Source organism: Argentina silus (assembly GCF_951799395.1).
Source record: "Argentina silus genome assembly, chromosome: 4".
NCBI lineage: Eukaryota > Metazoa > Chordata > Actinopteri > Argentiniformes > Argentinidae > Argentina > Argentina silus.
Genome location: NC_139658.1, coordinates 9,199,407 through 9,224,005, shown reverse-complemented (window position 1 = coordinate 9,224,005; position 24,599 = coordinate 9,199,407). Strand labels below are relative to the sequence as shown.

Genomic DNA, 24,599 nt, shown 5'->3' with positions numbered 1-24,599 from the left:
TCTTAGTGCAGGGCAGAAACCGCCACTATCACAAAATGAATTACTTAAAGAATTGCTTTCTGGTCACAATTTTCCGTTGTGTGTCCTTCAGGCTGTGATTTATCATCAATATTGTCACGTGGTGCCTAACAACTCCCCCTACCCCCGTGACAATGTGGACAATAAATCACAGCCATTTTTTCTTAATTGTGTACTGTATGCTTAAGCTTCTCTTCTGTGTACAAAATAACCGGCTCTGGATTGGAATGTTGACATTGTTAAGTAGATATGGAATGCTTGACAGACTATCCTCTCCATCTGTAGGGAGGGTGGTTATCATATCACGTAATGGCAGTTGTTGGTGTCGTAACAACGGTGTGTATTACTGTGTCTTTTCAGGGAACAGCAGGAGAGCCTGGGAAACCTGGCCAGGATGGGAAGCCGGTGAGAGGAGGGGTGGGGGTGGGGGTGTGGGGGTGAGGGTGGGGGTGGGGTGAGGGTGAGGGTGAGGGGGAGGGGAGAGTTAGACGATGACACTGTGATTAAACGCTGAGATCTTCCTCAGAGAAAGACTCAGGGCCTGATTCACTGAGCTTTTTGCACCACAGCCAAAATTGCACCTGTTTTTTGTTTTTTTCACAGGGAAATTAAAAATAGAAATTAGAGCCAAAACGTTCAAATAAAGGTTGAGAGGGAAGGAGACATTGAAACGAAACACAAACGAAGACACTTTCATGTTCAGTTCTGTTTTTGGTGTTTTATCCGGTATATATATAAAAAATAAAAATAAAAACGCTTAGTCAGAATCAAGCCCTGAGTACCTTTGAGGTTTTCCCTTTGATTGAGCTCTTTATGAGTAGATACATCCCGTTACAGTTTTGCAATACTACTTTTAATGATGTGATATTTACCAGCATCTGTAGAACTACACTGTGTGTGCTTACTACAATGCTTCGTTGTTGAATGTCTTTTTTCGGTAGGACTGCATGCATGCATTATGCAGGTGAAGCGCACCGCTCTGTTTTTAATGATTTAGCAGGGTTCCAGACATCAAAGGACTTGCCTCACAGACTTGTCTCACAGACTTCAGCATTCCATAGAGCACAGCTCTCCCATTAAACACACTATGTTGTGTTTCAGTCCAAACGCTCAGTAGGTGAGTAAGAGGATCAGTGAGCCTGTCACCAGCCACAACATGTGCAGGAAGAGGTGGAGGAGGAGGGTAGAGATGGAGAAAGTGAGGAGGAGGAGGAGGAGGAGGAGGAGGAGGAGGAGGAGGATGAGGAGAGAGGTTTGGAGGGGGAGAGAGAGAGAGAGAGAGAAAGATGATAAGCATTTTGTTTTTACTCACGTTTTGTTTCCTCCCCCCCCTGTACTTTGGAGCAGGGTCAGCAAGGGCCACCTGGTCCTCAAGGCCGATCAGTGAGTAACAGTTTCCCACACCCCCCCAGGGTGGCAGCCTCCTTCTATGCTGGGCCTATGTACAGTAGGCGAGCCTGGGGATTGGCTGTGAGCACTAGGCCGATGGAGAGCTATCCCTTTTTCCCTTGGGCTGCTCAGGCTACATAGATTCCTCTAGACCGTAACCATTTGCAGCTCCGCTTCTAACCCCTTACCTCCCCCCTCTCTCTCTCTCTCTCTCTCTTCTTATCCTTTCCCCTCCTTTCAACAATCCTGTCTTCTTTCCCCCCCCCCCCCATCTCTCTGTCTCCCTCTTTTTTTCTCCAACTGCCAACCAACCCAACTTTCCGACCCCTTTTCCTGTCCTCCTCCCTCTCTCTCTCTCTCTTTCCTTCTCTCCTCCGTCTCTAGGGCCTGCCAGGGTTCCCTGGAGTGCTGGGCAGACCGGTAGGTTCTCTGTGCTGCTTGTTGCCGTGCTTGCGTGCCAGTAAGGAGGGATGGGACACACACACACACACACTCGCGCACACACACACTCACATACACACATTCTGATAATACTTTCATACTGCAGCTCTACTTTCCACCAAGAACAGCAGCAGTAGCACCTTATCAGGGAATAATGTTACAAGAGCATCAACATGCACACACACACACAGAGAGTCATCCATCTCGTTCTGATCTGCATTAATCTCTCCCCTTAATCCACATTCATTAGTATTACAGCCCCAACTCTGGGGGAGCAAGGGGCCTGAGATTATAGTCAGACCTTGATAAGTGCCTCATGAAATATGAATCTAGACCACCTGCTCCCAGAGCGCACCCCACATCACACTCCAAGATGAGTATAAACCCCCCCCCCTCCCCATTTGTACTCCAGATATGAAAGATAAGTGGGTATGTCACGTTCAGTCGACCCAGACAGGAAGGAAAGATCAAATGGACACATCAGTGTAATGAAAACTGAAACGGAGGGCGTCTATAAATACCCGTCTTTTGAGAGGCTGGAGTCTGCAAGCTGCTTCTGCATGTGGCTGCCTTATCTGCACTCCTCAGCCCTCTCACAGCAAGTGTTGTTGCAAAGTGTGTATTATATGTGAGTGCCTTTGTACTGTGTGTGTGTGTGTGTGTGTGTGTGTGTGTGTGTGTGTGTGTGTGTGTACAGTATGTGTGAGTGTGAGCCTCGTCCTGTACGATAATGTGCTCATCTGTGTTTATGCTCTGGAATGTGTGTACGGTTGTATGTGTGTTTGTGCTCTGGAATGTGTGTACGGTTGTATGTGTGTTTGTGCTCTGGAACGTGTGTACGGTTGTATGTGTGTTTATGCTCTGGAACATGTGTACGGTTGTATGTGTGTTTACACATGTAGGCATGTACTCCAGTGTGTATGCTACTGTATACTGTTTGTATGCCATTGTCTGTGTGTGTGTGTGTGTGTGTGTGTGTCCTGTTATGTGTTGTGTGTGTGTGTGCTGTATGTGCAATGTGCATGTGTGTTTGAATGTGTGAATGAAAAGAGCATGCTGTTATCTGTTGTTTGCAGGGAAACCCAGGAGAGCCTGGAATTAGAGGGCCAACTGTAAGTATGATACACTCTGACACACACACACACACACAGACACGCTCACACGCACACACAGACACACACACACAAACACAAGAACAGTACATACTGTACAGACACGCGCACACAGACACGCACACACACACAAACACAAGAACAGTACATACTGTGTACACACACACACACACACACACACACAGGGCTCTGTGCGTACATCGACGCTATCTGTCTGTAATCGTAGGGTCCACTCGGCACCAACGGGCCCCCAGGTCCACCAGGGATAAAGGTGAGTCCTCAGCCTTACGTATCCATTACTGTTGATAGAACAGCATGAAGTATGAAACTATCATTCACTTGTGTTTACTGTCATGACGGTGGGGTTTTTTTACTGATGGAGGTTGTGTCTCTTGCAGGGTCTTCAAGGAGCGCCAGGGGTTGGCGTTCAGGTGAGACTTTGATGGCGTATGATAATTTACATTTACATTACATTTACATTTATGGCATTTAGCAGACGCCTTTATCCAAAGCGACGTACAACAAATACATTTGTTTAAGTAAGTGAATCATCTATCCAACAGTCGTCATAAGACAAAGTAATCAATGCTCATACCAGGGGCCATAGGCAGTCGTAATGCCAGTAGGCTAATTTTTTTTTTTTTTTTTTATATATATATTTTATTAGCAGGAGAGAACTTGTACAGGGGGGTAACAGGGGAGAAGAGGTCTTGGGGTTAGGGTTAGTATAGGGGGGGGTAGTGAGGGTGAAGCGGTCTTTAGGAGGGACTGTTAAGATGTAGCTTGAAGAGATGGGTTTTCAATCTACGGCGGAAGATCTTGTGGGAAGCTCATTCCACCAGCGGGGCGCCAGGACAGGATCATATAATCTGTATCGTTTTGTGTTACTGTATCTCTAACGGATGGTTCTAGCATTAGCCTGTTGGATTGTTTGCTGCGCGAGCATTCAGTCATACACAACACAAATCGCACAGCTGCACAAACTATCCCCCTGAGGCCTATTCTCCTCCTCCATCTCTTCCTCCGTAGGGAGCTCCCGGTCCCCAAGGCAACATGGGGCTGCCAGGACCCATAGGGCCCCCTGGAGCTGTGGTAAGTGACATCATCAATCACCTGCTAAAACCACTTCTCACCCTGTCTGTTTCCATTGGCTGAAACGGCTGTTCTGAGCATTCTAAATGGATTATAGTCACATGGGGGGAGGGAGGGGGGGGGGGGTTCCTCGTTCACTCAAGCTTGCACCGGGAAGTGTATTTGATATTGTATTGTCGTTATGATTTATCTCTCTCTCTCTCCCCCTCTCTCTCTCTGGTGGGAATGCACCATGGAGTGGCTTTCCAGTGACTTGTGTCATGCACAGGTGAATATTGTTTTGCGCTTAGTTGATGAAGGATGTTAATAATCCCCCCCCCCCCTCTCTCTCTCTTTCCAGGGTCCGCAGGGGCCTCCGGGGTTGTCAGGTCAGGTGGTGAGTGAAGCGTTGTGTGACTCACACTGCACATAAGAGTACACTGTACTGGAAAAGCACACGACACCTCCAGAGAGTCAGCCGCCCACGACCTTTGTCTGTGTCTCTCCGTAGGGGGAGGGGGGCAAGCCAGGGGTCCCAGGAAGGGATGGGGTGCCTGGAAAAGAAGGATTGCCAGGGTTACCTGGGAAACAGGTATGTGTGTGTGTGTGTGTGTGTGCGTGTGTGTGTGCGTGTGTGTGTGCGTGTGTGTGTGTGTGTGTGTGTGTGCACGCGCGTGTGTGTGTATGTGCGTGCCTGTGCGCGCGTGTGTGTGTGTGCGCTCACGTGCGTGCGTGCGTGCGTGTGTGTGTGTGCGTGTATAGAGCGTGATATCTCTGCCTCCAACAGTGTTCCCAGTACAGTATGTGTTATCATTGCACAGACAGTGAGGACTGTTGTGTCTTTACAATGATCTAGAGAGTTCTTAAGTGTTGGTTCTTGGTCACATGTTCTCCACCTTGTTGACCTCCAGGGCATTTCTGGAGCTACAGGCTCTGGTGGGCTGAAGGGGGAGCAGGGAGACAGCGGGCCCCCAGGAAAGGTGAGAGTGTGTGTGCGTGTGTGTGTGTGTGTGTGGGTGATGGAGGTGACATATAGAGTTGAGTGTGTGAAGGTGAGTATGTGTGGTGAGGGATGGCGTGAAGTAGGGCTGGGATCTTAAAAAGCCACAGCTGCAGATGACGTCCCTCCTGACAGTATCTCTTTAAATTGCCGTGAGTCACATCCTCTTGTCTCAAACAATAAGTAGTCAAAGGCATGAAAAGTGTTGCAGAGACACACACACACACACACACACACACACACACTCACTCACAGGCATGTACACACACGCACACACAGACAGACCCACACACACACACACACACACACACAGTATCAGTTATTAAGCACTTAGCAGTTAATGTTAATGCAGCCATGACGTTTCAAGTGTCTCAAGGCTTCAAGAGACACGTGATCCAGTAGATGTATCATTATGTGGATGACGCCGCTGTGATTAATGCCATGATGGCTTTTTACCTCCTCCCTCCCCCACAGAGTGTGGCAGGACCCCCCGGAGTGAAAGGAGAACGGGTAAGTGATTTCCATGGTTACTCTGTCAGCCATCGCTCTTCCCTGTGACTCTCCCCTCGCCCATTGAACAGAGACACGGACGGACGAGGCGTTCGTGACAGAGCTGTGTTGTGCGTTGTGATTGGTGCAGGGGCTTCCCGGTCAGACGTTGCCGGGGACAGTGGGAGAGAGAGGGCTACCTGGGCTTCGGGTGAGTCTGATTGGACGGGTCCAACGATTTGATGATTTACAGTTGTATTAAAGGATTATTGGGGCGAGTGTGTGTGGGTGATTTCGATATGACCTTTTGAGCGGTTGTCGTTTAGGGTGAGAGGGGTGACAAGGGTCCTGCAGGCATCAAAGGTGAAAGAGTGAGTAACAATAAACGTCATGTACAGTTGCACCAGTGTTACACACAAACATTCCTCAGAGAACACATGGAAACACAGTTTGACGGGTGAACTTCAGTGTTGTGTGTGTCGTTTGTTGTTGAAAACAGGGAGTTCATGGTGAAGACGGGGTGCCGGGAGAAGATGTGAGTCACCATCTGCCCTCTTCAAACCAGTTGGTGTCTGGTATTGGAGATGACTGGTCACACAACCTGTCACGCGCACACACACACACACAAACACACACACACGCGCGTGCGCATCACACATTATACACACACACACACACACACGACACACATACACGTCACACACACAAACACTCTCACACACACACACACACACACACACATTACACTCACACACACACACACATACACGTCACACGCACACACCCTTGTCTTTCTCTCACATTGTCTATCATTCTCTCAGGGGTCAAGAGGACTACCTGGGCCCAAAGGAGACAGGGTATGTGTTTCTCTCTGAGGAGGAATGTCCACTCAAACTGTTATGCTGCTCCAGTCATTGTATAAAGACGGTAACACAAACAAACAACGTTTTCAGACCTCGGTGGTCTCGGTGTCTCTGATCTCCCCATGTGCTACAGTAGTACTGACAGGAAGCTGTGTTACAGGGACTGGCAGGCGTAGGACTGGCCGGACCTCCCGGTCAGCTTGGCCCCCAGGGGTTAAAGGTCAGTACACGTGTATACGTGGCAACACTTCTGTACCGTATGTACACATACTGTATGCAATCTCCTAAACATACTGTCAATGTGCTGAGATTGCATAGTCCCCACTGGAGAGTAGGAATACATACGCTCTTCAACAGAGTTGTTACTGGTGTCATTACATATCTAGTTACCCAATAACAATCTGGCAAATACATGCAGTACAATTCATCAGCTCTGTTTTCCTTCTATTTACCCGGAAATAATGTGTAAGTGTTTCTGTGTTTTATAATGTGTAAGTGTGTAAAGTGTTTTATAATGTGTAAGTGTTTCTGTGTTTATAATGTGTAAGTGTTTCTGTGTTTATAATGTGTAAGTGTGTAAGTGTTTCTCATTGTAATGAGTGTTTCTCATATGTATCATGATGAGGAACCCTGTTTTTGTCTGTGCTGTGTTTCAGGGGGACTCAGGACTGCCGGGACCAGCCGGCCCTCCAGGGCCCCGGGGCGTAACAGGAACTGCAGGACTGGCTGGGCTGAGGGGGGAGGTCGGAGCCCCCGGGGCACCAGGAACCGTGGGAGAGAGGGTGAGAGGAGCCACATCCACACACTAGACTGTGTCTAGCAGTGGAGGCTGGTGGAGGTAGAAATCGGAGGACGAGCTCATTGTAATGCATGGAACGGAATAAGGAATGGTATCAAACACACTCATTCTGTTCTGTGCATTACAATGAGCCCCGTCCTCCGATTTCTACCCCCACCAGCCTCCCCTGATGTCTAGATATGTAGAACAAGTGACTTGTATGAGAGGGGAAGGGTCTCCTAGTCGTGTCTGTTGTTGTGCTAGCCTGGGTCACTGTGGTAGGACTTACAGTGACTACCGTCTCGTCCCCAGGGTCTCCAAGGCTTTCCTGGTCGGGTGGGAAACCCTGGAACCCCTGGTGCCCCCGGACCCCCTGGGGTAGTGGTGAGTGGCGTAGTTCCAGTGTGTGTGTGTGTGCGTGCATGCGTGCGTGCATGCGCACGTGAGTGTGTTTTCCTTATCAATTTGAATTTCCTGTTTTCCCTGTTTAGGGACCCACGGGAATTAATGGAGGCAAAGGGGACAAGGTAAGTAAAAGCATTCCAATTCTGGGTCTAATTTTCTGATTTTGGGCTCCAAAGAATCAGACAATGCCAATTAGAATGTCTAATAAAAGTGTTCTAGGCCTATAAAATATAGCACGGTAGCAAATGTAGTACGGTCCTCTGTGGGTTTGATTCCTGCTGGGACCATATATACTGAAAAATGTATGCACTCACTCTAATGTAAGTCGTTTTAGATGAAAGCGTCAGCTAAATGGCATATATTATATTATATTATATTATTAATAGCGTAATTGAGTCAAAGGTATCCGACCCAGTGATTTTTGACCTTCCGTAAGGACGGGGGGTGCTGGTGGTGTTTTATTAATGAGCTTAATAAATCCTCCTCTTCAGGGGGAGGTTGGAGTGGGCGTCCCTGGAGCGAGAGGAGAGAGGGGAGGCCCGGGGGCCAGGGTAAAATGACCTACACCACTACACCTTTCACCTCCACCTAGCTGTCCTTGTGTCCTGTGTTAACGCGTGTCGTGTGTGTGCCTGTGTGTGTGTACGCCTGCGCGCGCGTGCGTGGCTTCTGTTTTCAGGGGGAGGACGGTCGCGCCGGTCTGGACGGGGAGAGAGGATTATCAGTAAATATTATTTTAATATCATTTTTCTGTTCTCACGACATCCCTCACTCATCCTGCCTCTCCTAAATCTGGCTGTCAGAAGACTCAGTCTCCACCCTCCCTCCATCATTACTGCCAACGTCACTGTCTTTTCACAGATGAACAATATTGAGCAATACTTTTGTTCAAAGACGAACAATAGTCTGTCTCCTCAATCCCTTTGTCTTTTTTTATAATTGTCCCACAGAGAGAGAGGGTGGGGAGGGGGGGGGAGAGAAAGACAGAGAGGGAGAGAGATAGAGAGACAGACAGAGAGATGAACAAATACTAGAGTGGATAAAAAGACTGCTCAAACTCATCAAACAGGACTCAAAAAACTGTGGCGAAGGCCAAAAGACATCAGCGTCACGCTTGAATGCGTAAGTCCTACCTCATCTGTGTCCTGCCCTGCTTTATTTAGATGAATCAATCCCGTCCGGTATTTTACTTTCCATTATTAGTCATCCGTTGAGGACAGATGTACTTTCTGAACACACTGACTCCCTCAACTCAGTGGAGGACTGGCACAGGAGAGACAGACCCAGTAGATGACCCTACCTTTTAATATAATGATAGCCTTTGTAGGGTCCCTTTAAAAGCTCTCAGGCTGTTCTATATGAGTCCTCCTTCTGTGCAAGAGTGTTCCGCAGAGATGGGCTGAGATCTAAGACATTGCCTACTTCACTTCCTAACTGTGTGTGTGTGTGTGTGTGTGTGTGTGTGTGTGTGTGTGTGTGTGTGTGTGTGTCACATTAGTTGCTTGGTAACCTCCATGGGCAGTTAGGTTCTTTATTGAAGTGGCTAAATGCCCCCATGACTTTCCGTCCTTCAGAAGCAGGTGTAACACATGAAAGAAAGGAAGTGACTATAAGTGAGTGTATTATACAGTCATCTCCCGTACGTGGGAGTGTTATTGATTGTGGATAATGAGAGCTTTTCTGAAAGGTATTAATGTATGTATGACATACAGGTGGAAGTGCAGTGGCTGTGCTCAGGCAGTTGTGCGTGTGACGTGTGTGTGTGTGTGTGACGCGGGTCTGTGCGTGCATGCGTGTGGGTGTTGGAGAGAGGTGGGTTGAGATGGTATGTTCTGTATTTGATGAATTGGTGTGTGTGTGTGTGTGTGTTTCTGCATCAGGGCCCTTCAGGGAGCCGAGGAGAACGGGGAGAGAAGGTGAATATTCCCCCTCCTATATCCCTACCGTTATATGTGCTCTCTGTGTAAAACAGTGAATCAACTAGTGAGTCCTGCTCTCAATTCTTTTCAGGGGGAATTGGGGCCCAGTGGTGACAAAGGAGAAAAGGTATGCATTTTAAATGAGTCAATATGCCCCTGTGTGTGTGTGTGTGTGTGTGTGTGTGTGTGTGTGTGTGTGTGTGTGTGTATGTGTGTATGTGTGTGTGTGTGTGGGTGTGTGGGTATATGTGTGTATGTGTACTGTATGTGGGTGTATGTGTACTGTGTGTGTGTGTGTGTGTGTGTGTGTGTGTGTGTGTGTGTGTGTGTCAGTCAGTCAGTCAGTGCGTAAATGTCTGTTTGAGAGAAATATGGGGAAACGCAAACAGGAGAGAGAAGGACATAAAAGAGATTGATATGTGGTGTATGAGGTGTACTGAGGTGTATTGAGGTGTACTGAGGTGTACTGTAGCACGGCTCCCTGATTGAAGAGCAGCACTTTGTGGTGACAGCCATGTTGTCTCCTGCAGGGTGACACTCTACTGGTGGGCGGACCTACAGGAGACAAGGGCGCCAACGGAGAGATGGTGAATGCCCTTTTCCTCCTGTTGTACTCTCAACATTCGTTCACTCATTCATCCATTCATCCATTCATGCATTCATGCATGCATTCATTCATTCATTCATCTATTCATTCGTGTATTCATTCATTCATCTACTCATTCATTCATTTCATTCATTTACCCTCAACAACCTCACGTTGCCCAATGTTTACTATGAGACTGTGAATCTACAGTGGATTATGTATTTTTAGTGGGTATTGATGGCTGTTTGTATTTTCTTCTACTCCAGGGTGGCCGAGGACCCAAAGGTAGTCAGGGAGATAAAGGTCTGAAGGGCCAGGAGGGACCCCCTGGGGAGCAGGTGGGTTTGGAGGAGGTGGAGGAGGAGGAGAGAGAGAGAGATCTTCTTTCCTCTTTTTTTGATCACATTCACTTTGTCTACTTTGTGTATTACCCGTTATTTGGTCATTATTTTCTTTTGAATAATGTTATAAGATAACAAACACTCTGTTGTGCAGGTATAGATTTGCTCTTACAGTTGGTGTGAGGTTATAGAGTAGTAATAGCACATGTATAACCACCTCTGTGTGTGTGTGTGTGTGTGTGTGTGTGTGTGTGTGTGTGTGTGTGTGTGTGTGTGTGTGTGTGTCACCTCAGGGTCTGAGAGGGGAGCCAGGAGAGAGGGGCTCCACAGGGTTCACGGGTGCTCGTGGTCCTGGAGGACAGAAGGTGACCGGCTGTTTCAACACCGTCTGAACCATTGACGTGTCATTGGTCATGAGTGTCATTATTATTAATGCCATTCATGATCACACTCTGCTCTATGTATTCTACTGTAGATATCATTCCATTTAATGTTTTAGTGTGATGAAATGTGTGTCTCGTGAAACATTATCACACACGGACCTGAATGACCATGGCTTAGAAAACCGAACAGTGTGAATCAGACCTATTGTGGTTTTGTCTTTGTCTGCCTGTAGGGAGAGGCAGGGCAGCCTGGAGTACCTGGTGAATCTGTGAGTCTTTTATATTTCCTCCTGAACCGAGCTACAGTACATTGTTACTTTTGGATAAAGGCCCTTTCTATTGTGTGAGCCCTGTTATGAATGGACAACCCACAGGATCACGGTGTTTGTCTCTCTTCAGGGTTCCACAGGAAAAGACGGACTGGCAGGGATGAGGGGCGAGAAGGGAGACATAGGAATACATGGAAACCGTGGAACCAAGGTCTGTGTGTGTGTGTCGGTGTGGGTGTGTGTGTGTGTATTTGTCTGTGTCTGTGTCGATGTTGATGTCGGTGTGTGTGTGTGTGTGTGTGTGTGCGCCAGTGTATTTGTACCGTGTCATAGAGTTCACTCACTCTCAAAGAAGTTTCTTCTCAACCTTGAGACGTCCTACTCCTAAGCCCCAGTGCCAGCTTCACAGATGACGCCACCAGTCATAACTCAATAACGGCTTGAAATTAACGTCATTATGCAGAGGATTAGGATACATTCAGACAGAAATAGCCCAGGATATGGTATGCTTTCACCCGAAACTATAAATATCTATAAATCTATAAATGTCTATAAATATCTTTAAAGGTGGTTTGTGGTTTCATTTATACATTTCTGTGGCGTTCTGCCAGAAAATAGAAAACTTCCCCTGAACTTCCTGCTGAATCACTGTCCACTCCCAAAGTGAGGAGGACACAATCGCTGTGGAAACCCTTACAAGACTCAATTGTGAACAGCAAACATACAGCCATTGTGAGGCACGCCAAATTGAGTACCTTACTGGAAAACAATTATGACTATGGTCCCTTTAACTTTGGCAAATAATTACAAACTATTGTCCACATACAATTACCAGACACAACAACATTGCTTTCCAAACTCTGCATTTTGACCAGAGAACCTGAGGATGTTTCTCTTTGTTTGCTGAAGATGACCTTGCCATATTGGCTGTGCAATCACAGTCTGCTAATCTGGATTAAGAGTGACTAATCCAGCCTTTGCGGTATCAGCCCACTCAGACACTACATGGTGCCAAAAATCCCCATCTCTCTCCCTGAGCTATTATGCTCCACAAATCTCTCTCACTCACGCTACCGGACTGGAACAATGGTTCGTTCATGGTCAAATATGGTCAAATAGAGTTCAACTTGTCGTTGTTGCGGTCGGAATCACTTCCAGGTCGAGGCCGTGAACGCCGCCTGTCACAGACCGAGCTCTGACCCTGCTGGTTGGCAGGGCGACCGTCTTGAGTGAGTGACAGTTATTGATGAGTCACCTAGTGAATGAGGGGTTTGTGGGTATGTTGGTGAGCCTGATTGGCAGGTGAAAGGACTGTCAGTCTCATTATCTATAGGCTGAATTGGCAGTTTGGTGCCGTATAGCCCTCTGTGACTGACAGGGCCCCTCATCTGCCTCTATCACTGACTAACTCTTTGGTTTCCAGGGTGACCGCGGTTCCAAGGGGGCGTGCGGATCGAACGGACCCAAAGGAGAGAAGGTAAGAGAGAGAGAGAGCGAAAGAGAGAGAGAGAGAGAGAGAGAGATTAGGAGGGTAGTGAGAGAGACAAATGAATGAGAGGAGATTGCATGGTGAGATTTTTAATGGAAGTGTTTCCAACCCACTGGCCTTGTGACTTGTCTGTATTACTGCTGGGTGAAATGATAGGAAGAAGATGAGAATGCACCATGGTGTGGCTTTCAAATGATTTGTGTCATGCAGTGGTGAATACTGCTGTACTATGCTTTGATGATGAAGTGTTATTAACTCCCCCCACCTCTCTCACTCTCACTCTCTCTCTCTCTCTCTCTCTCTCTCTCTCCCCCCCCTCTCTCTCAGGGTGATGCAGGGGTCCATGGGCGGTCAGGGTTTCCAGGAAGGAAAGGTGAACAGGTAAGAACTGTGCCTTTTATAAGCTGTACCACTGACACAGAGTGTGGCATCCACAACAACAACGGTCTGATGTGTCTTCCAGACCCGTCTTATCCATATGTGTAATAGAGATCACCAGGGGTTACCAGGCATGTGTGTGTTTGTGTTTTGTTAGGGAGAACTTGGGTCTGCAGGGCCCATAGGAGCCCAGGGCAAGGAGGGACTGATCGGCCCCAAGGTATTTATCTAAATGTGTGTGTGTGTGTGTGTGTGTGTGTGTGTGTGTGTGTGTGTGTGTGTGTGTGTGTTTGGGTAAAGTGTGTGTTCATGTATAAAGACATATTTGTGTGTTTGTAGGGCGACCGGGGCATTGATGGAGTACTGGGACCCAAAGGAACTCAAGGAGAGAAGGGTGAAAGGGTGAGTCTGAGTCCAGAAAATCACAACTAGTACCAACCCCTCAAGCCGACCGCTGACGGCAGTCCAAACACTTAAGACTGATACTGGATCTTCTCCAGGGTCTTGTCTCTTGTCTCTCATCTCTGTCTCCTCTCTGCAGGGCCCTCCTGGGAGCCCCGGCTCCTCAGGCCCCCGAGGAGCGGATGGAGCCTCAGGACTGACCGGCACTCAGGGACCCGCCGGAACTAGAGGCCCTGAGGGGCTCCAGGGACAGAAGGTATGACCTAACTGTCACAATATGACCAGATACTCTATCCCTCAGGGGAGGCTGCTGGTGGTAGAAATCAGAGGGCAGACTCATTGTAATGCATGGGATGGAGGTAGAACATGTGTTTGATAGCATTCCTCATTCCCTTCCATGCATTACAACGAGGCCGTACTCTGATTTCTACCTCCACCAGCCTCCCCTGGCGGAGTACACTACGATAAGAAGTACACTAGGATAAGAAGTACACTAGGATAAGAAGTACACTAGGATAAGAAGGGAAAATACCGGTCCTGATTGTCTTATGATTAATGACGCCTACGTTAGTTCAGGCGGGACACTTTAAGCCGAACGGCACAGCTGTGTTGTCAGGTGACGGACCCTCGGGTGACGGACCCTCAGGTGACAGACAGCTGATTAACACGTATACAGAACATCTTTGCATGTTCAAGGACGAGGCTAAAAAGCAGCCCATCATGCAACACTCCACCATGATTAATCAATGAGACGCCGCCGGCTATGAGTAATACTTGGTCGTCCCACTCACCGCCCCAGCCTCCACCCACCGCCCCAGCCTCCACCCACCGCCCCAGCCTCCACCCGCTCGGTCGTTCTGTATTTAGCCTACCTACGGGGGGGGTTTGATAAGCTATGGGCTCCCTGCCTGCATGTTTATTTAGTATTTCATGTTGTTAAACTTCATGCAGGGAACTCTACGGAGTGGAGGCTTCCAATTATGTCGAACCTAAATGGATTTCATTTCATTAAACAACGGTTAAACCAACCTTAAGTGTTCTGCCTGATCTGATTATTGCTGTGTTTATTCATCTTGCCAGTTGTGATGCTATTGTTGGGTTTTAATTAGTTAAACGTGTTGGGTTGGGCTGGTGTGTTTATATTGTGGTGTATCAGTGTGTTTGTATGAGGTGGTGATGAGGTGTGTGTGTGTGTGTGTGTGTGTGTGCGTGCGTGTGTGTGTGTCTCTCAGGGAGAGCGGGGGCCGACGGGTCCTGCCCTGGTGGGTCCACGCGGCACAGCTGGAATCCCAGGAGAAAGAGGACAGCAGGTGAGGGTCCACTGTCTGTACTGTCTGTGCTGTCTGTGCTGTCTGTATTGTCTGTACTGTCTGTACTGTCTGTACTGTCTGTGCTGTACTGCGAGCTGCCGATGTGGATTTGTTGGGGGCTATTGTGTACCGTCGTGAGGCTGCTGCAGGATCAGAGGATGAGCTCATTGTAATGGATGGAACGGAATGAAGAATGGTACCAAACACACGTTTTGCATTCCATGGATTTACATTGAGCCTGTCCCTCGGATTTCTATCTGGCGCTGCCTCCACTGATGTGCACATACCGCACCTGGAATAAAGCAGCCTCTTTCTCTCTTTCTATGCAGTCGTAAAGCGTCGGCGCCCTTCCCAGCCTGACCCTGGGTCTGTGAGAGCTCTTATTCCACCCTTGGGATCTGAGGGATGGGTTCCATTGTGTGGTATTGTTGCTGACTTTGTAAGATGTGTGTTTCAGGGGGAGTTTGGTCCAGAAGGAGGGAAAGGAGACAAAGGAGAGCCAGGCATGACGGTCAGTGCTTTTTCCTTGCCACAGGGTTCAAACCTGGCCATTATACCACCAAGCGACACACACATGTACAGTAGACATGTATACAGCATAAAACAGTACTGTATACAGCATACAGTAGTGTACACACACACACACACAGACGCACATGCATGCATGTGCGTGCACATACACACATACAAACATACACACACATGCGCACATACAGACACACAAACACGCACACACACACAGACACACACACACACACACACACACACGTGCATGCGTGTGCACGCACATACACACACACATACAGCCGTACACACACACACACACACAGACACACACACCACACACACAACACACACACCACACAAGCTGTCACGTCTTGGTATCTTGTACCCTGTCTGTAACTCCCCCCGCCCTCTCTCCTCCTGTGTTCTGTCTAGGAGGATGAGGTCCGTACATATGTTCGTTCAGAGATGAGTCAACACTGTGGTGAGTCTTAGTCATCCAACAACACCCAAAATAAACAGGCTGGTGTCCTTTATTAGGTCTATCAATCAGCTTATCGTAGAATTTAACTCGTCACATACACGGTAGATACAAATATTTGTGTTGAGTTTCATGGTTTTTTTTCGACACCGTACGGTTTTGAACACCTGTCCGTTAAGAATCTGCCGAACTGACTCGAATCTGCCTGTCGATCGTGCGAGATATAGAAATGTACATTAAAGCCATGTCTTCTTCCTCTTCTTTTTTCTTTCCTCTCTCTCTCTCTCTCTCTTCCTCCTCTTTTTCCTCTCGCTCTTTCTCTCCCTCCTTCAGCCTGTGGAGGTGAGTGACGCTCAGCTTGAGATCTGGAACCGTTGGGACGAGGCAGTGCAGGACAAGTGGAAATATAATAGCTTCAACCTCAGATTACCCTTCCACTTAGCCTCTGTTAGCCTCCTGATTCATTTTGACACAGTCCTTAGCATACGCTTACTTTAGCATACGCTTACTGTTTTTTGGGGGGTTTTTTTACATTGAAACATGCTGCTCACAGTAGCTATAGAGTTTCTATGTTGGTCTATGTCATAGTTGAAATCATGATGTGCTCAGTGTGTTTTGGTCCCGACATGTGCCATGTGTGTAGTCCTGGTTTGGGTGGCCTGTGTTGTCCTCTGTGTACTGTGTATGATGTGTGTAATCTAATCATCTAATATGTGTCCACATGTTAAGTGTGGTATTTTGGGGTAAGAGGGTATGTATATGTATGTGACTGTGACTGTGAGCGTGTGTGGGCCTGTACTATGGGTGTATGTGGTGGATGGGGGTCATGTATGTTAACACCTGTGTCTTACTGACCAGCCTGGATGTCCTGCTGTTGTTTTTTGGTCCTGCTCTTCGTCTGGTGCCCCTCCCTCCCTCCCCCTATCTGTCCCTTCTTTCCCTCTCCTCCCTTCCCTCCTTCACCCCCGGTCCATCCTCCCCCTTTCCGGTCCTGGTCCGGTTCTCTCAGATGTTGTCTCTGACTCTAAGCCCCACACCCCGGTCCAGTCTTTCAGGGCGCGGTCTATCCCAGAGCGCCCACTGTCACAGCAGGGCGAGCAGGGTGAGTGCGTCCGTCCGTCCGTCCGTCCGTCTGTCTGTCCCTCATTACTCTCGTCTCACTGACTGACTGAACCTCTGTCTGTCTGTCTGTCTGAAACTCCGTCTGTCTGTCTGTCTGAAACTCCGTCTGTCTGTCTGTCTGAAACTCCATGAAGAGGACTCTGTTTGTTTGCCTGTTTATCTCTGCCTGTCCATGTGACTCACTATCTAACTCTCTTAATATATATGTGTGTCCTGTATCATTTTCAAAGTTGGGGGGGGGGGGTTATTAGCGGGGTATTTCCCTGCCCTTTTCCTGTGCCCCCAGTGTTGTGCTTTTGGAGGTATGGGGAGGGGGGGGGGGGGGGGGTGAAGGGGTAGATGAGTGTGTCCCTCCTGGCCCTGGTGAGGGTTGGGGGGGGGGGTGATCAGTCTGGTTCCCCCCTCCCCTCTCCCCTCCCCTGTGCTGCAGGCCGTGAGCTGCGTGTGGTGATGAACACGAACGACCCGGACTACGAGCACATCTACTCCATCGAGAGCTATGACGACCCCATGGAGGAGATCATCGACTTCAGCCCCACTGCCAACCAAAGCCAGGGTACGCCAACCGCCACCCGCCACACGCCACCCGCCCCACGCACTGAACCCTCCACCCTGTACTCCAACACTCACACCTTATACAGCACATCAGTGTTCACCTGTGATGTGAGAGTGTGTGTGTGTGTGTGTGTGTGTGTGTGTGTGTGTGTGTGTGTGTGTGTGTGTGTGTGTGTGTGTGTGTGTGTGTGTGCGCGTGCTTGTTTGTTGGGTTGTTTTTTGTACAAACTTGTTTTGGATACATGAAGTGTATCGGTGTGTGTTGTTGACTGTCTTGTTTTCATTGTGATGTGCTTAAAGAGATGCTACAGGATTTTTTTGCCGCTGATTCTTTTCTGTCATATCTTGGCTGAAGATTATCGGTTTCATGATATAATGTTAACCGATGTCTTATCTCATTAGACCACACAGTCTTCATTGTAAGGCTACCAAACTTAGCAATATAAGCTAAGTGGGAAGGTGTGCCTCTCTTTGTCCAATCAGGTTATTTCTTCATAACTTCTTTCCGTGGGGCCCCGTTTTTGGCCCGTGAGCGCTCATTTTAGAACTAGTGGCTGAAAATAGAAACAAATCCTGTAACATCACTTCAAAGGTCTCTTATTGTGTTTATGTATGTTTATTATACGGTGGTATTACTGTTGATAGGTACTGTACAGAACTGTATGCAGAACCGTTTGTTGTGTTATAAGTGTGTGTGTGTGTGTGTGTGTGATTGTGTCTGTGTGTGTCTGTGCGTCTGTGTCTATGTCTATGTTTGTCTGTGTTTTTGTATCTGTTTCTGTGTCTGTGTGTGATTGTGTGTTGCCTGTCGACAGGTGAAGTACTCACTGTTAAACCAGAGAAAGCAGTAAGGGCCAAGAGAGAGGTCAAAGGGGAAGGTAAACCCCGCCCACTCCTATTCTGGGGTTCTCAAAGGGTTAACTGGGCTTGCATCTCTCTGCATGCCACAGACGTCTTTAGCATGCTGGTTATCGATGGTGAAATCTGGGGAACATGCTTGTACCATACACACACAGACATACTCGCTCTCACCAAAAGTAGTTTGCCTTTGCTGGTGAAAAGCAGCCAATATGTATTCAAAACTCATCCATCTCTCAAAGTGGACAATTTGGTAGAAATAGCACTCTGTTTCATTCAGACATTTTATTTTTTGGAGTCTTCTTTCCTACTTTGCATAATATGAAAGTTGAACAATGCAAGAGAACACAGACATCCACACTTGGGGCAAAACTCTCTCTCCTTCTCTTTTTCTCTCTCTCTCTCTCTCTCTCTCTCTCTCTCTCATCTAGCACATTTTCTCTCTGACCTGGTTTTCCTTACTGTGTGTGTGTGTGTGTGTGTGTGTGTGTGTGTGTGTGTGTGTGTGTGTGTGTGTGTGTGTGTGTGTGTCCTGCAGCTCCAGTGGACCCATGCTTGTTACCCTTAGAGGAAGGTGGCTGTGGGCGCTTCACTCTGCGGTGGTACTTCAATGCCAAGGTGCAGGCATGCAGGCCCTTCATCTACAGCGGCTGTGAGGGAAACGACAACCGCTTCCTCCACCAGGAACTGTGTGAGGAAGTCTGCCTCGGGGAGACGAGAGGTACACACACACACACACACACACACACACAAAGACAAAGTACACACACACACACACACACACTCTCTTTCTCACACACACTGTATGTACTGTAGAAACACACACAAACTGTACACACACACAGAGACATACTGTACACACACACACAAACACACAGTTTCATATTGTACATACTGTAGACACACATACACACACACACACATACACATCAGCAGATGTAGCCCAAAAATGTAACAATTTACCCGTCACATTTCCTTGCAGAAACTCTTGCCATAAAGAAGGGGCGATGATGAATGGCAAAGCCCGGTCACTTCCTCGCCACCTTCAAGAATGTCAAGAAATCATTGTTGGATATTTCAGACTATAAATATTGGCCCGGTCTGTAGTATAGATAGCAGCTGTTGATGGTAGGGTTGGGCGTTATTTAAATGTTCTCATTAAGGATATTCATTATCAAAATATCACGATGTACAATATATGGTTGATTGCTGAAGTATGGTGGAGACATGTCAGTGGAAACAAATGACTGAACTGCAACGCACGTATGGCTGGTGTTGTAAATAATCTCTTGTGAAACAAAGAGACCTGTTTTCACCTCTAGACGTGCTTTGCCTTGCAAAAAGGGGGACACTACATTTATAACTACAGTATCTGGAGTTTGAAGCACTTTTACAGACTATTTTCTGTAAGAGAATAATATCACGATAGGCTCCAGATACCCAACGTTGGCCCAACCCTAGTTGATGGATCAATATATTTTCTCATGGTCGTTTGTCAAGATGTCTATTTGTTTATTTATTGGCATTTCATTATAAATTCAGCAGCCAAATCTTTTTAACACCCCCCACCCCCCCTTCCCTATTGTTCGTTCTCAAGGAAAGCAGTAGTATTACAGGTATAAAACGGTGTTCCCCTGACATTGATGCAACCTTGCCACATCACTTTAGGAATGCAGAAGGGCCCTTTCATGGTACTGTGTATGAAATCCAAATCTGTCCATTAATCATGTACAGAACCGTTCAACATGTAGGAAGAGGCAAGCAGAATATTACACTGTATATTGCCGATGTAATGTACATATATATGTATATTTTTTATTACTTGGGAAAGTGTTTGTGTTGTGTCAGATGTCTAATGACTATGTTTAAGTCTGCATGTTTACCTGCCAGAGAAAAGAAGTGCTATTTTCAAACGTATTTTTGTATTGTACTGTATATTGAAAATGAAAGCTTTTGTTTTGTCCAGTTTGATGTTGAAATTGCAAAACACTCTTGCTGGCTCTAAAGTATGAATGCCTTTTTTATTGAATATATGGATAAAATAAACCAGAAGAATCTGAATTTCGGTATATTTCTACACTGCTTTTTAACTGGTCAGTATTGTCACTTACGATAAGTTTGGAGTGCAGTTTGATGAGGGCTCGGGCAGGCGAGCGCCCTCGCGTGTGAGGTGAGAGACAGTGACCACATCTGCCAGTCACAGCGTACGTCGTCGTGCTCGACATGAGTTTGCGCCGGAAAGTTCAGTTGGCGTTGAACTCTGCCGCGTGCTTTGCCCTATACGATACCCGAATCGTCTGTGACGCGTGCCTCCTTGTCGGGAACAGCTTATTAGGGAAGCGCAGCTGTGACCTCCGTTGACAAGAAAAAAAGAATGCCCCCCCCTGACACAGTGTTGTTCTGGCCATGAATCATATGAAGGCATGTTGAGGATAGATGAGGTGCACAGAAGCAATTGAAGACTCATCTCTTTCCCAGGTGTATGTTCCTCCTATAGCCTACCTGAGATTAAAAAACAAGGCACAGAAGCAAGAAATAGATTGTAGAATAGAATAGGGGATCAGGGGGAAGCTGATAGAGGTAGAAATTGCAATGAGCGTGTGTGTTTGATACCATTCGATTGTATCTACATGTTTGATTCCATTCCATGCATTACAATTAGCCTGTCCTTTCCGATTTCTACCTCCACTAGCCTCCCTGATCTGATCTGTACTATACCTTACCTGGTAACCTACTGGTGGGTGTTTACCTTGTTTGTAGAGCCTCTCTGCTGTCTGCTCACCTCATGTTAGACCACCTGAGGAAGGGAGAGACAAGGACAGCATGACAGAGCTGAGAGAGGATGACGGTGCTAATGACAATGACCGTGTCAGAGGTGATACTTTCATCTGTTAAATGTGTCTCTCTCTCTCTGCAGGTGACTCATCAGAAGAGAGAAGTTTGACAAGTGTGTGTGTGTGTGTGTGCGTGCGTGCGTGCGATTAGTTTTGAGTTGTGATGTAAATGTTCTAATTACACAACAGCATGTTTTATTAATGAGAGGATTTGGTGCTTGTTGGGTGTGACTCATCCTCCCCTGATTTCCCCTGATGAGGTACGCTACAGGAGGATAGGAACAGATCAGATAGACTTTATCACAGACTGACATGTTGAAGAGAGGGTTTTGGAATTTAGAAATGTTTTCCAAACAGCGTGTGTTTGTACTGCGTGTGTGTGTGCGTGTGTGTGTGTGTCTGTGTAGTGTGTGTGTGTCTGTGTAGTGTGTGTGTGTAGTGTGTGTAGTGGGGGTGTGCGTGTGTGTGTGTAGTGGGGGTGTGTGTGTGTGTGTGTGTGTGTGTGTGTGTGTGTGTGTGTGTGCTGAGCATGGACAATGAGGGCTTTAAGACCTGAGTGCGTTTTAGCATTCGTCACACTTCTCTGCAGCCAGCCTGCCCCTCAATCTGCTCAGTACCTCTATCTATGAACATCAGTCAGGATCTGTGTGTGCGAGGTTCACGTGCGCACGTATGTGTGTGTGTGTGTGTGTGTGTGTGTGTGTGTGTGTGTGCGTGCGTGTGTGTGTGTGAGTGTGTGTTGTTTACATGGGAGTGATATATGTCTAATCCTATTAACAACATCTGTTATGCTTTTACAGCCATAACCAGTCATCTTTACACACTACCATATCCCGCACAGCGTGATCAAAACTGTCGCTCCGGGGGGGGACAGAGATAAGGGGTTAATCCTTCCCATGATTCCCTGCCTGGGGGTCTTTCTCTGTGGTACCACTGGGGTTAAAGCAGGAGGCCTGGGGAAGGCTTTTCCGCGATAAGAGTTTGATCATATTTCTTATTTAATCACCTGTAACTTAATTGAGATTCAGACTCAGCCGCCTCAAGCGTTTCATGCTGGAAGAGAGGGAGAGAGACTGTGTGTGTGTGTGTGTGTGCGTGTGCGTGCGTGCGTATGTACGCATTTGCCTTAATTAGTCATTATGTGGCCAGGTTGTCCTTCATGGGCCCATGCTCATGTATGTGTGTGAGTGCAGGTGTGTAGGTAAGTTGTGTCCCACTTCACATCACTCTTACATCATCCAGACAGTATTTAAATTGGGTGCCTTATCACACTACCTGCTGCGGCTCGCTGGCACCGTTTGCAATAAACACTTGAAATATGATACGCAAGTTACCTTGTGTTCTCATGGGTGATTTTGGTGAACGACCCTTTCAAGGTCACTTGAATGTAGCGGTGAAGCACTGCGTTGCCATTATCCTCCTTTGCCGTGTATGACTTGTATGACTCCCACAGTATGTAGGGTGCGGTGGTGGCTCCCCCTGTCGTGAGGAGCCGGTACTGCCCCTTAATGCCTCTCAGTGTGCAGTATGCAGAAACACGTTGAAGGAGTTGTTCATTTTTCCTCTTGAGTGACCTTGTCTGTTTAAAGCCGCAGGCTCTGTGGTTGGCAGAGTACGAGAGAGGGAGGAACAAGCCAAGAGTAGCATGCCAAAAAAACCCTCTGTGTGTGAGCGAGTGTGTGTCTCTCGCTTTGCCTCCCTCTAACTCTTCCTCTAACTCTCTCGCTCTATCTCCGCCTCCCCCTCTCTCCCACCCACTTCCCTCTCCAACTACGAGGGCTGTTGCTATGGCGATGGAAATTTGCAAGACGTACTTTTGCATCCGTTGCTCTTTTGCCCCTCTCAGTCATGTGACGTGTATCACTTTGATACTGTCTGTTCAACCCACAGGTAGTACCGCTACTGTCTCTTTCCTGACCCACCTTGGCCTGTCTGTTTATTGATGTTCTTAGCATGCAGTGTGTGTGTGTGTGTGTGTGTGTGTGTGTGTGTGTGTGTGTGTGTGTGTGTGTGTCTGTGTGTGTGTGTGTGTGTGTGTCTGTGTGTGTGTCTGTATCATCTCTTATCTACCATCTCTCTCGCTGTGTCTGGCTGAAGGGAATGTTTAAGTGAGGGCTTTGAAAGTTCTCTCTGTCCTGTAAGACTTTCAATCTCAGCACTCAGAGTAGTGCCACTCTAAGCATTTATTTGGCCTATTGATCTGAACCTTAGCGCGCCCCACAGTGCCGCTGGCTATGCTATGCTGCCACTAAGCAGTTTCACTGGAAAGTAATTACAAATGGACATTACACACATTTTTATCTCTTTCTCTCTCTCTCTCTCTCTCTCTTTCTCTCTCTCTCTCTCTCTCTCTCTCTCTCACTCTCACTGGAAAGTCATTACAAAAGGACATTACACACATTTCTATCTCTCAACTCACTCACTCTCTTTCTCCATGGTTGTTAGCTTGGATTTATATGCACAGCAGATAAATATTTGAAGATGTGATTTACTGCTTACGCAGTAGTTAAGGACCTGATACAGGAGCCTAATGTGTTCTGTGTGAAATTGAGTGCGGCAGAAGCTCGTGGTGCTATTAGACTAGCGATACAGAGCACCCAAGTTCTGCAGAGAAGTGTGTGCACTGTTTGAGTAGGAGGGCAGAACCTCTTTCCGGTGCACTTCCTACACACAAACATACAAACACAAACACAAACACACAGGGCACGAGCTGCTGTTTGTTCTCTTGCAGATGAGTTGTCCATTAGCATATTCTCTTCATTATGACGGTAGAGATTATGGGCCACCTGAGTGCCTGGTTGCCTCTGCGATATTACGTCTCTCTGGGGCCGTCTCCGGTTCATAAGCCCACATTAACATACGCCATTTCTCATTTCCGCCAGCTGTCATTCATCTCATCTCATTCCCCATTTCAATTTATGCTAAAACTATTGATGGCTAGAGTTTTATTACGTTTGTTTTTGTTGCACAGTCCTCTCTCTTACTCACTCACACACACACACACACACACACACACACACACACACGCACACACACACGCACACTGACACACTTTGGCTTCTTCTCAACTCCTGTAAACTAAAACTGACTTTTGGGATGTGACTCAACTTACCTTTCTCCTTTGGCCAGTGCAGAGCATCCTCCCTCCTACTCCTCCTCCTCCTTCTCCCTCTCTCTCCCTCTCCTCCTCCTCCTCCTCCTCCCTCTCCGCCTCTCCTCCCTCCTTCTTCCTCCCCCTCTTGGCTGAAAGGAGTATAATTGAGCAGCTGAGCAGGATGTGGGGAGTGGTGGAAATGAGCCGTCATTTGGAGAGAAAGATAGAGACGGCGATGGAGAGAACAGGAGCTTCTCTGGATCAGATACTCGTACCCACCCCTTCCCCCCCCCTCCAATTACCCCTCCCCCCACCCCCCCCCCACCCCCAAATGACCTCCACCATCTCGAACTTCAGACTGACCTCTCTTATGACGTCCTCACTTTGGCCCCCAGAGCACCAGTCAGTGAATCACTTAACCTCTGATGACCTCCTAAGTTCAGAAGCCAGCGCTCTGAGGAACTTGCAGCTGTCTGTCGCATGAAACCAAGGAGCTCTGCTGCCCATT

The 24,599-nt window shown here is 47.6% G+C and overlaps 1 protein-coding gene across 1 annotated transcript in view; it reads left to right on the top strand.

The window, feature by feature from the left end:
- The window catches only part of col7a1 (collagen, type VII, alpha 1), a gene marked incomplete at its 5' end in the record, with an annotated part of 56,230 nt that extends 36,051 nt beyond the window's left edge, over positions 1-20,179 (top strand). The window contains 41 exons of the mRNA XM_083667682.1: positions 379-423; positions 1,792-1,827; positions 2,925-2,960; positions 3,187-3,231; positions 3,359-3,391; positions 3,990-4,052; positions 4,393-4,428; positions 4,543-4,623; positions 4,943-5,011; positions 5,506-5,541; positions 5,672-5,731; positions 5,847-5,891; positions 6,020-6,055; positions 6,342-6,377; positions 6,544-6,603; positions 7,040-7,165; positions 7,474-7,545; positions 7,653-7,688; positions 8,058-8,117; positions 8,246-8,290; positions 9,447-9,482; positions 9,577-9,612; positions 10,016-10,072; positions 10,338-10,409; positions 10,706-10,777; positions 11,029-11,064; positions 11,195-11,275; positions 12,488-12,541; positions 12,881-12,934; positions 13,089-13,151; positions 13,271-13,333; positions 13,473-13,589; positions 14,566-14,643; positions 15,101-15,154; positions 15,583-15,631; positions 15,962-15,970; positions 16,638-16,730; positions 17,181-17,306; positions 18,121-18,183; positions 18,702-18,884; positions 19,146-20,179. Coding sequence (XP_083523808.1) covers positions 379-423; positions 1,792-1,827; positions 2,925-2,960; positions 3,187-3,231; positions 3,359-3,391; positions 3,990-4,052; positions 4,393-4,428; positions 4,543-4,623; positions 4,943-5,011; positions 5,506-5,541; positions 5,672-5,731; positions 5,847-5,891; positions 6,020-6,055; positions 6,342-6,377; positions 6,544-6,603; positions 7,040-7,165; positions 7,474-7,545; positions 7,653-7,688; positions 8,058-8,117; positions 8,246-8,290; positions 9,447-9,482; positions 9,577-9,612; positions 10,016-10,072; positions 10,338-10,409; positions 10,706-10,777; positions 11,029-11,064; positions 11,195-11,275; positions 12,488-12,541; positions 12,881-12,934; positions 13,089-13,151; positions 13,271-13,333; positions 13,473-13,589; positions 14,566-14,643; positions 15,101-15,154; positions 15,583-15,631; positions 15,962-15,970; positions 16,638-16,730; positions 17,181-17,306; positions 18,121-18,183; positions 18,702-18,884; positions 19,146-19,174 — 2,481 coding nt within the window. The 3' untranslated portion in view covers positions 19,175-20,179. The remainder of the gene's footprint in view (positions 1-378; positions 424-1,791; positions 1,828-2,924; positions 2,961-3,186; positions 3,232-3,358; positions 3,392-3,989; positions 4,053-4,392; positions 4,429-4,542; positions 4,624-4,942; positions 5,012-5,505; positions 5,542-5,671; positions 5,732-5,846; positions 5,892-6,019; positions 6,056-6,341; positions 6,378-6,543; positions 6,604-7,039; positions 7,166-7,473; positions 7,546-7,652; positions 7,689-8,057; positions 8,118-8,245; positions 8,291-9,446; positions 9,483-9,576; positions 9,613-10,015; positions 10,073-10,337; positions 10,410-10,705; positions 10,778-11,028; positions 11,065-11,194; positions 11,276-12,487; positions 12,542-12,880; positions 12,935-13,088; positions 13,152-13,270; positions 13,334-13,472; positions 13,590-14,565; positions 14,644-15,100; positions 15,155-15,582; positions 15,632-15,961; positions 15,971-16,637; positions 16,731-17,180; positions 17,307-18,120; positions 18,184-18,701; positions 18,885-19,145) is intronic.
- Positions 20,180-24,599: the final 4,420 nt, after the last annotated feature.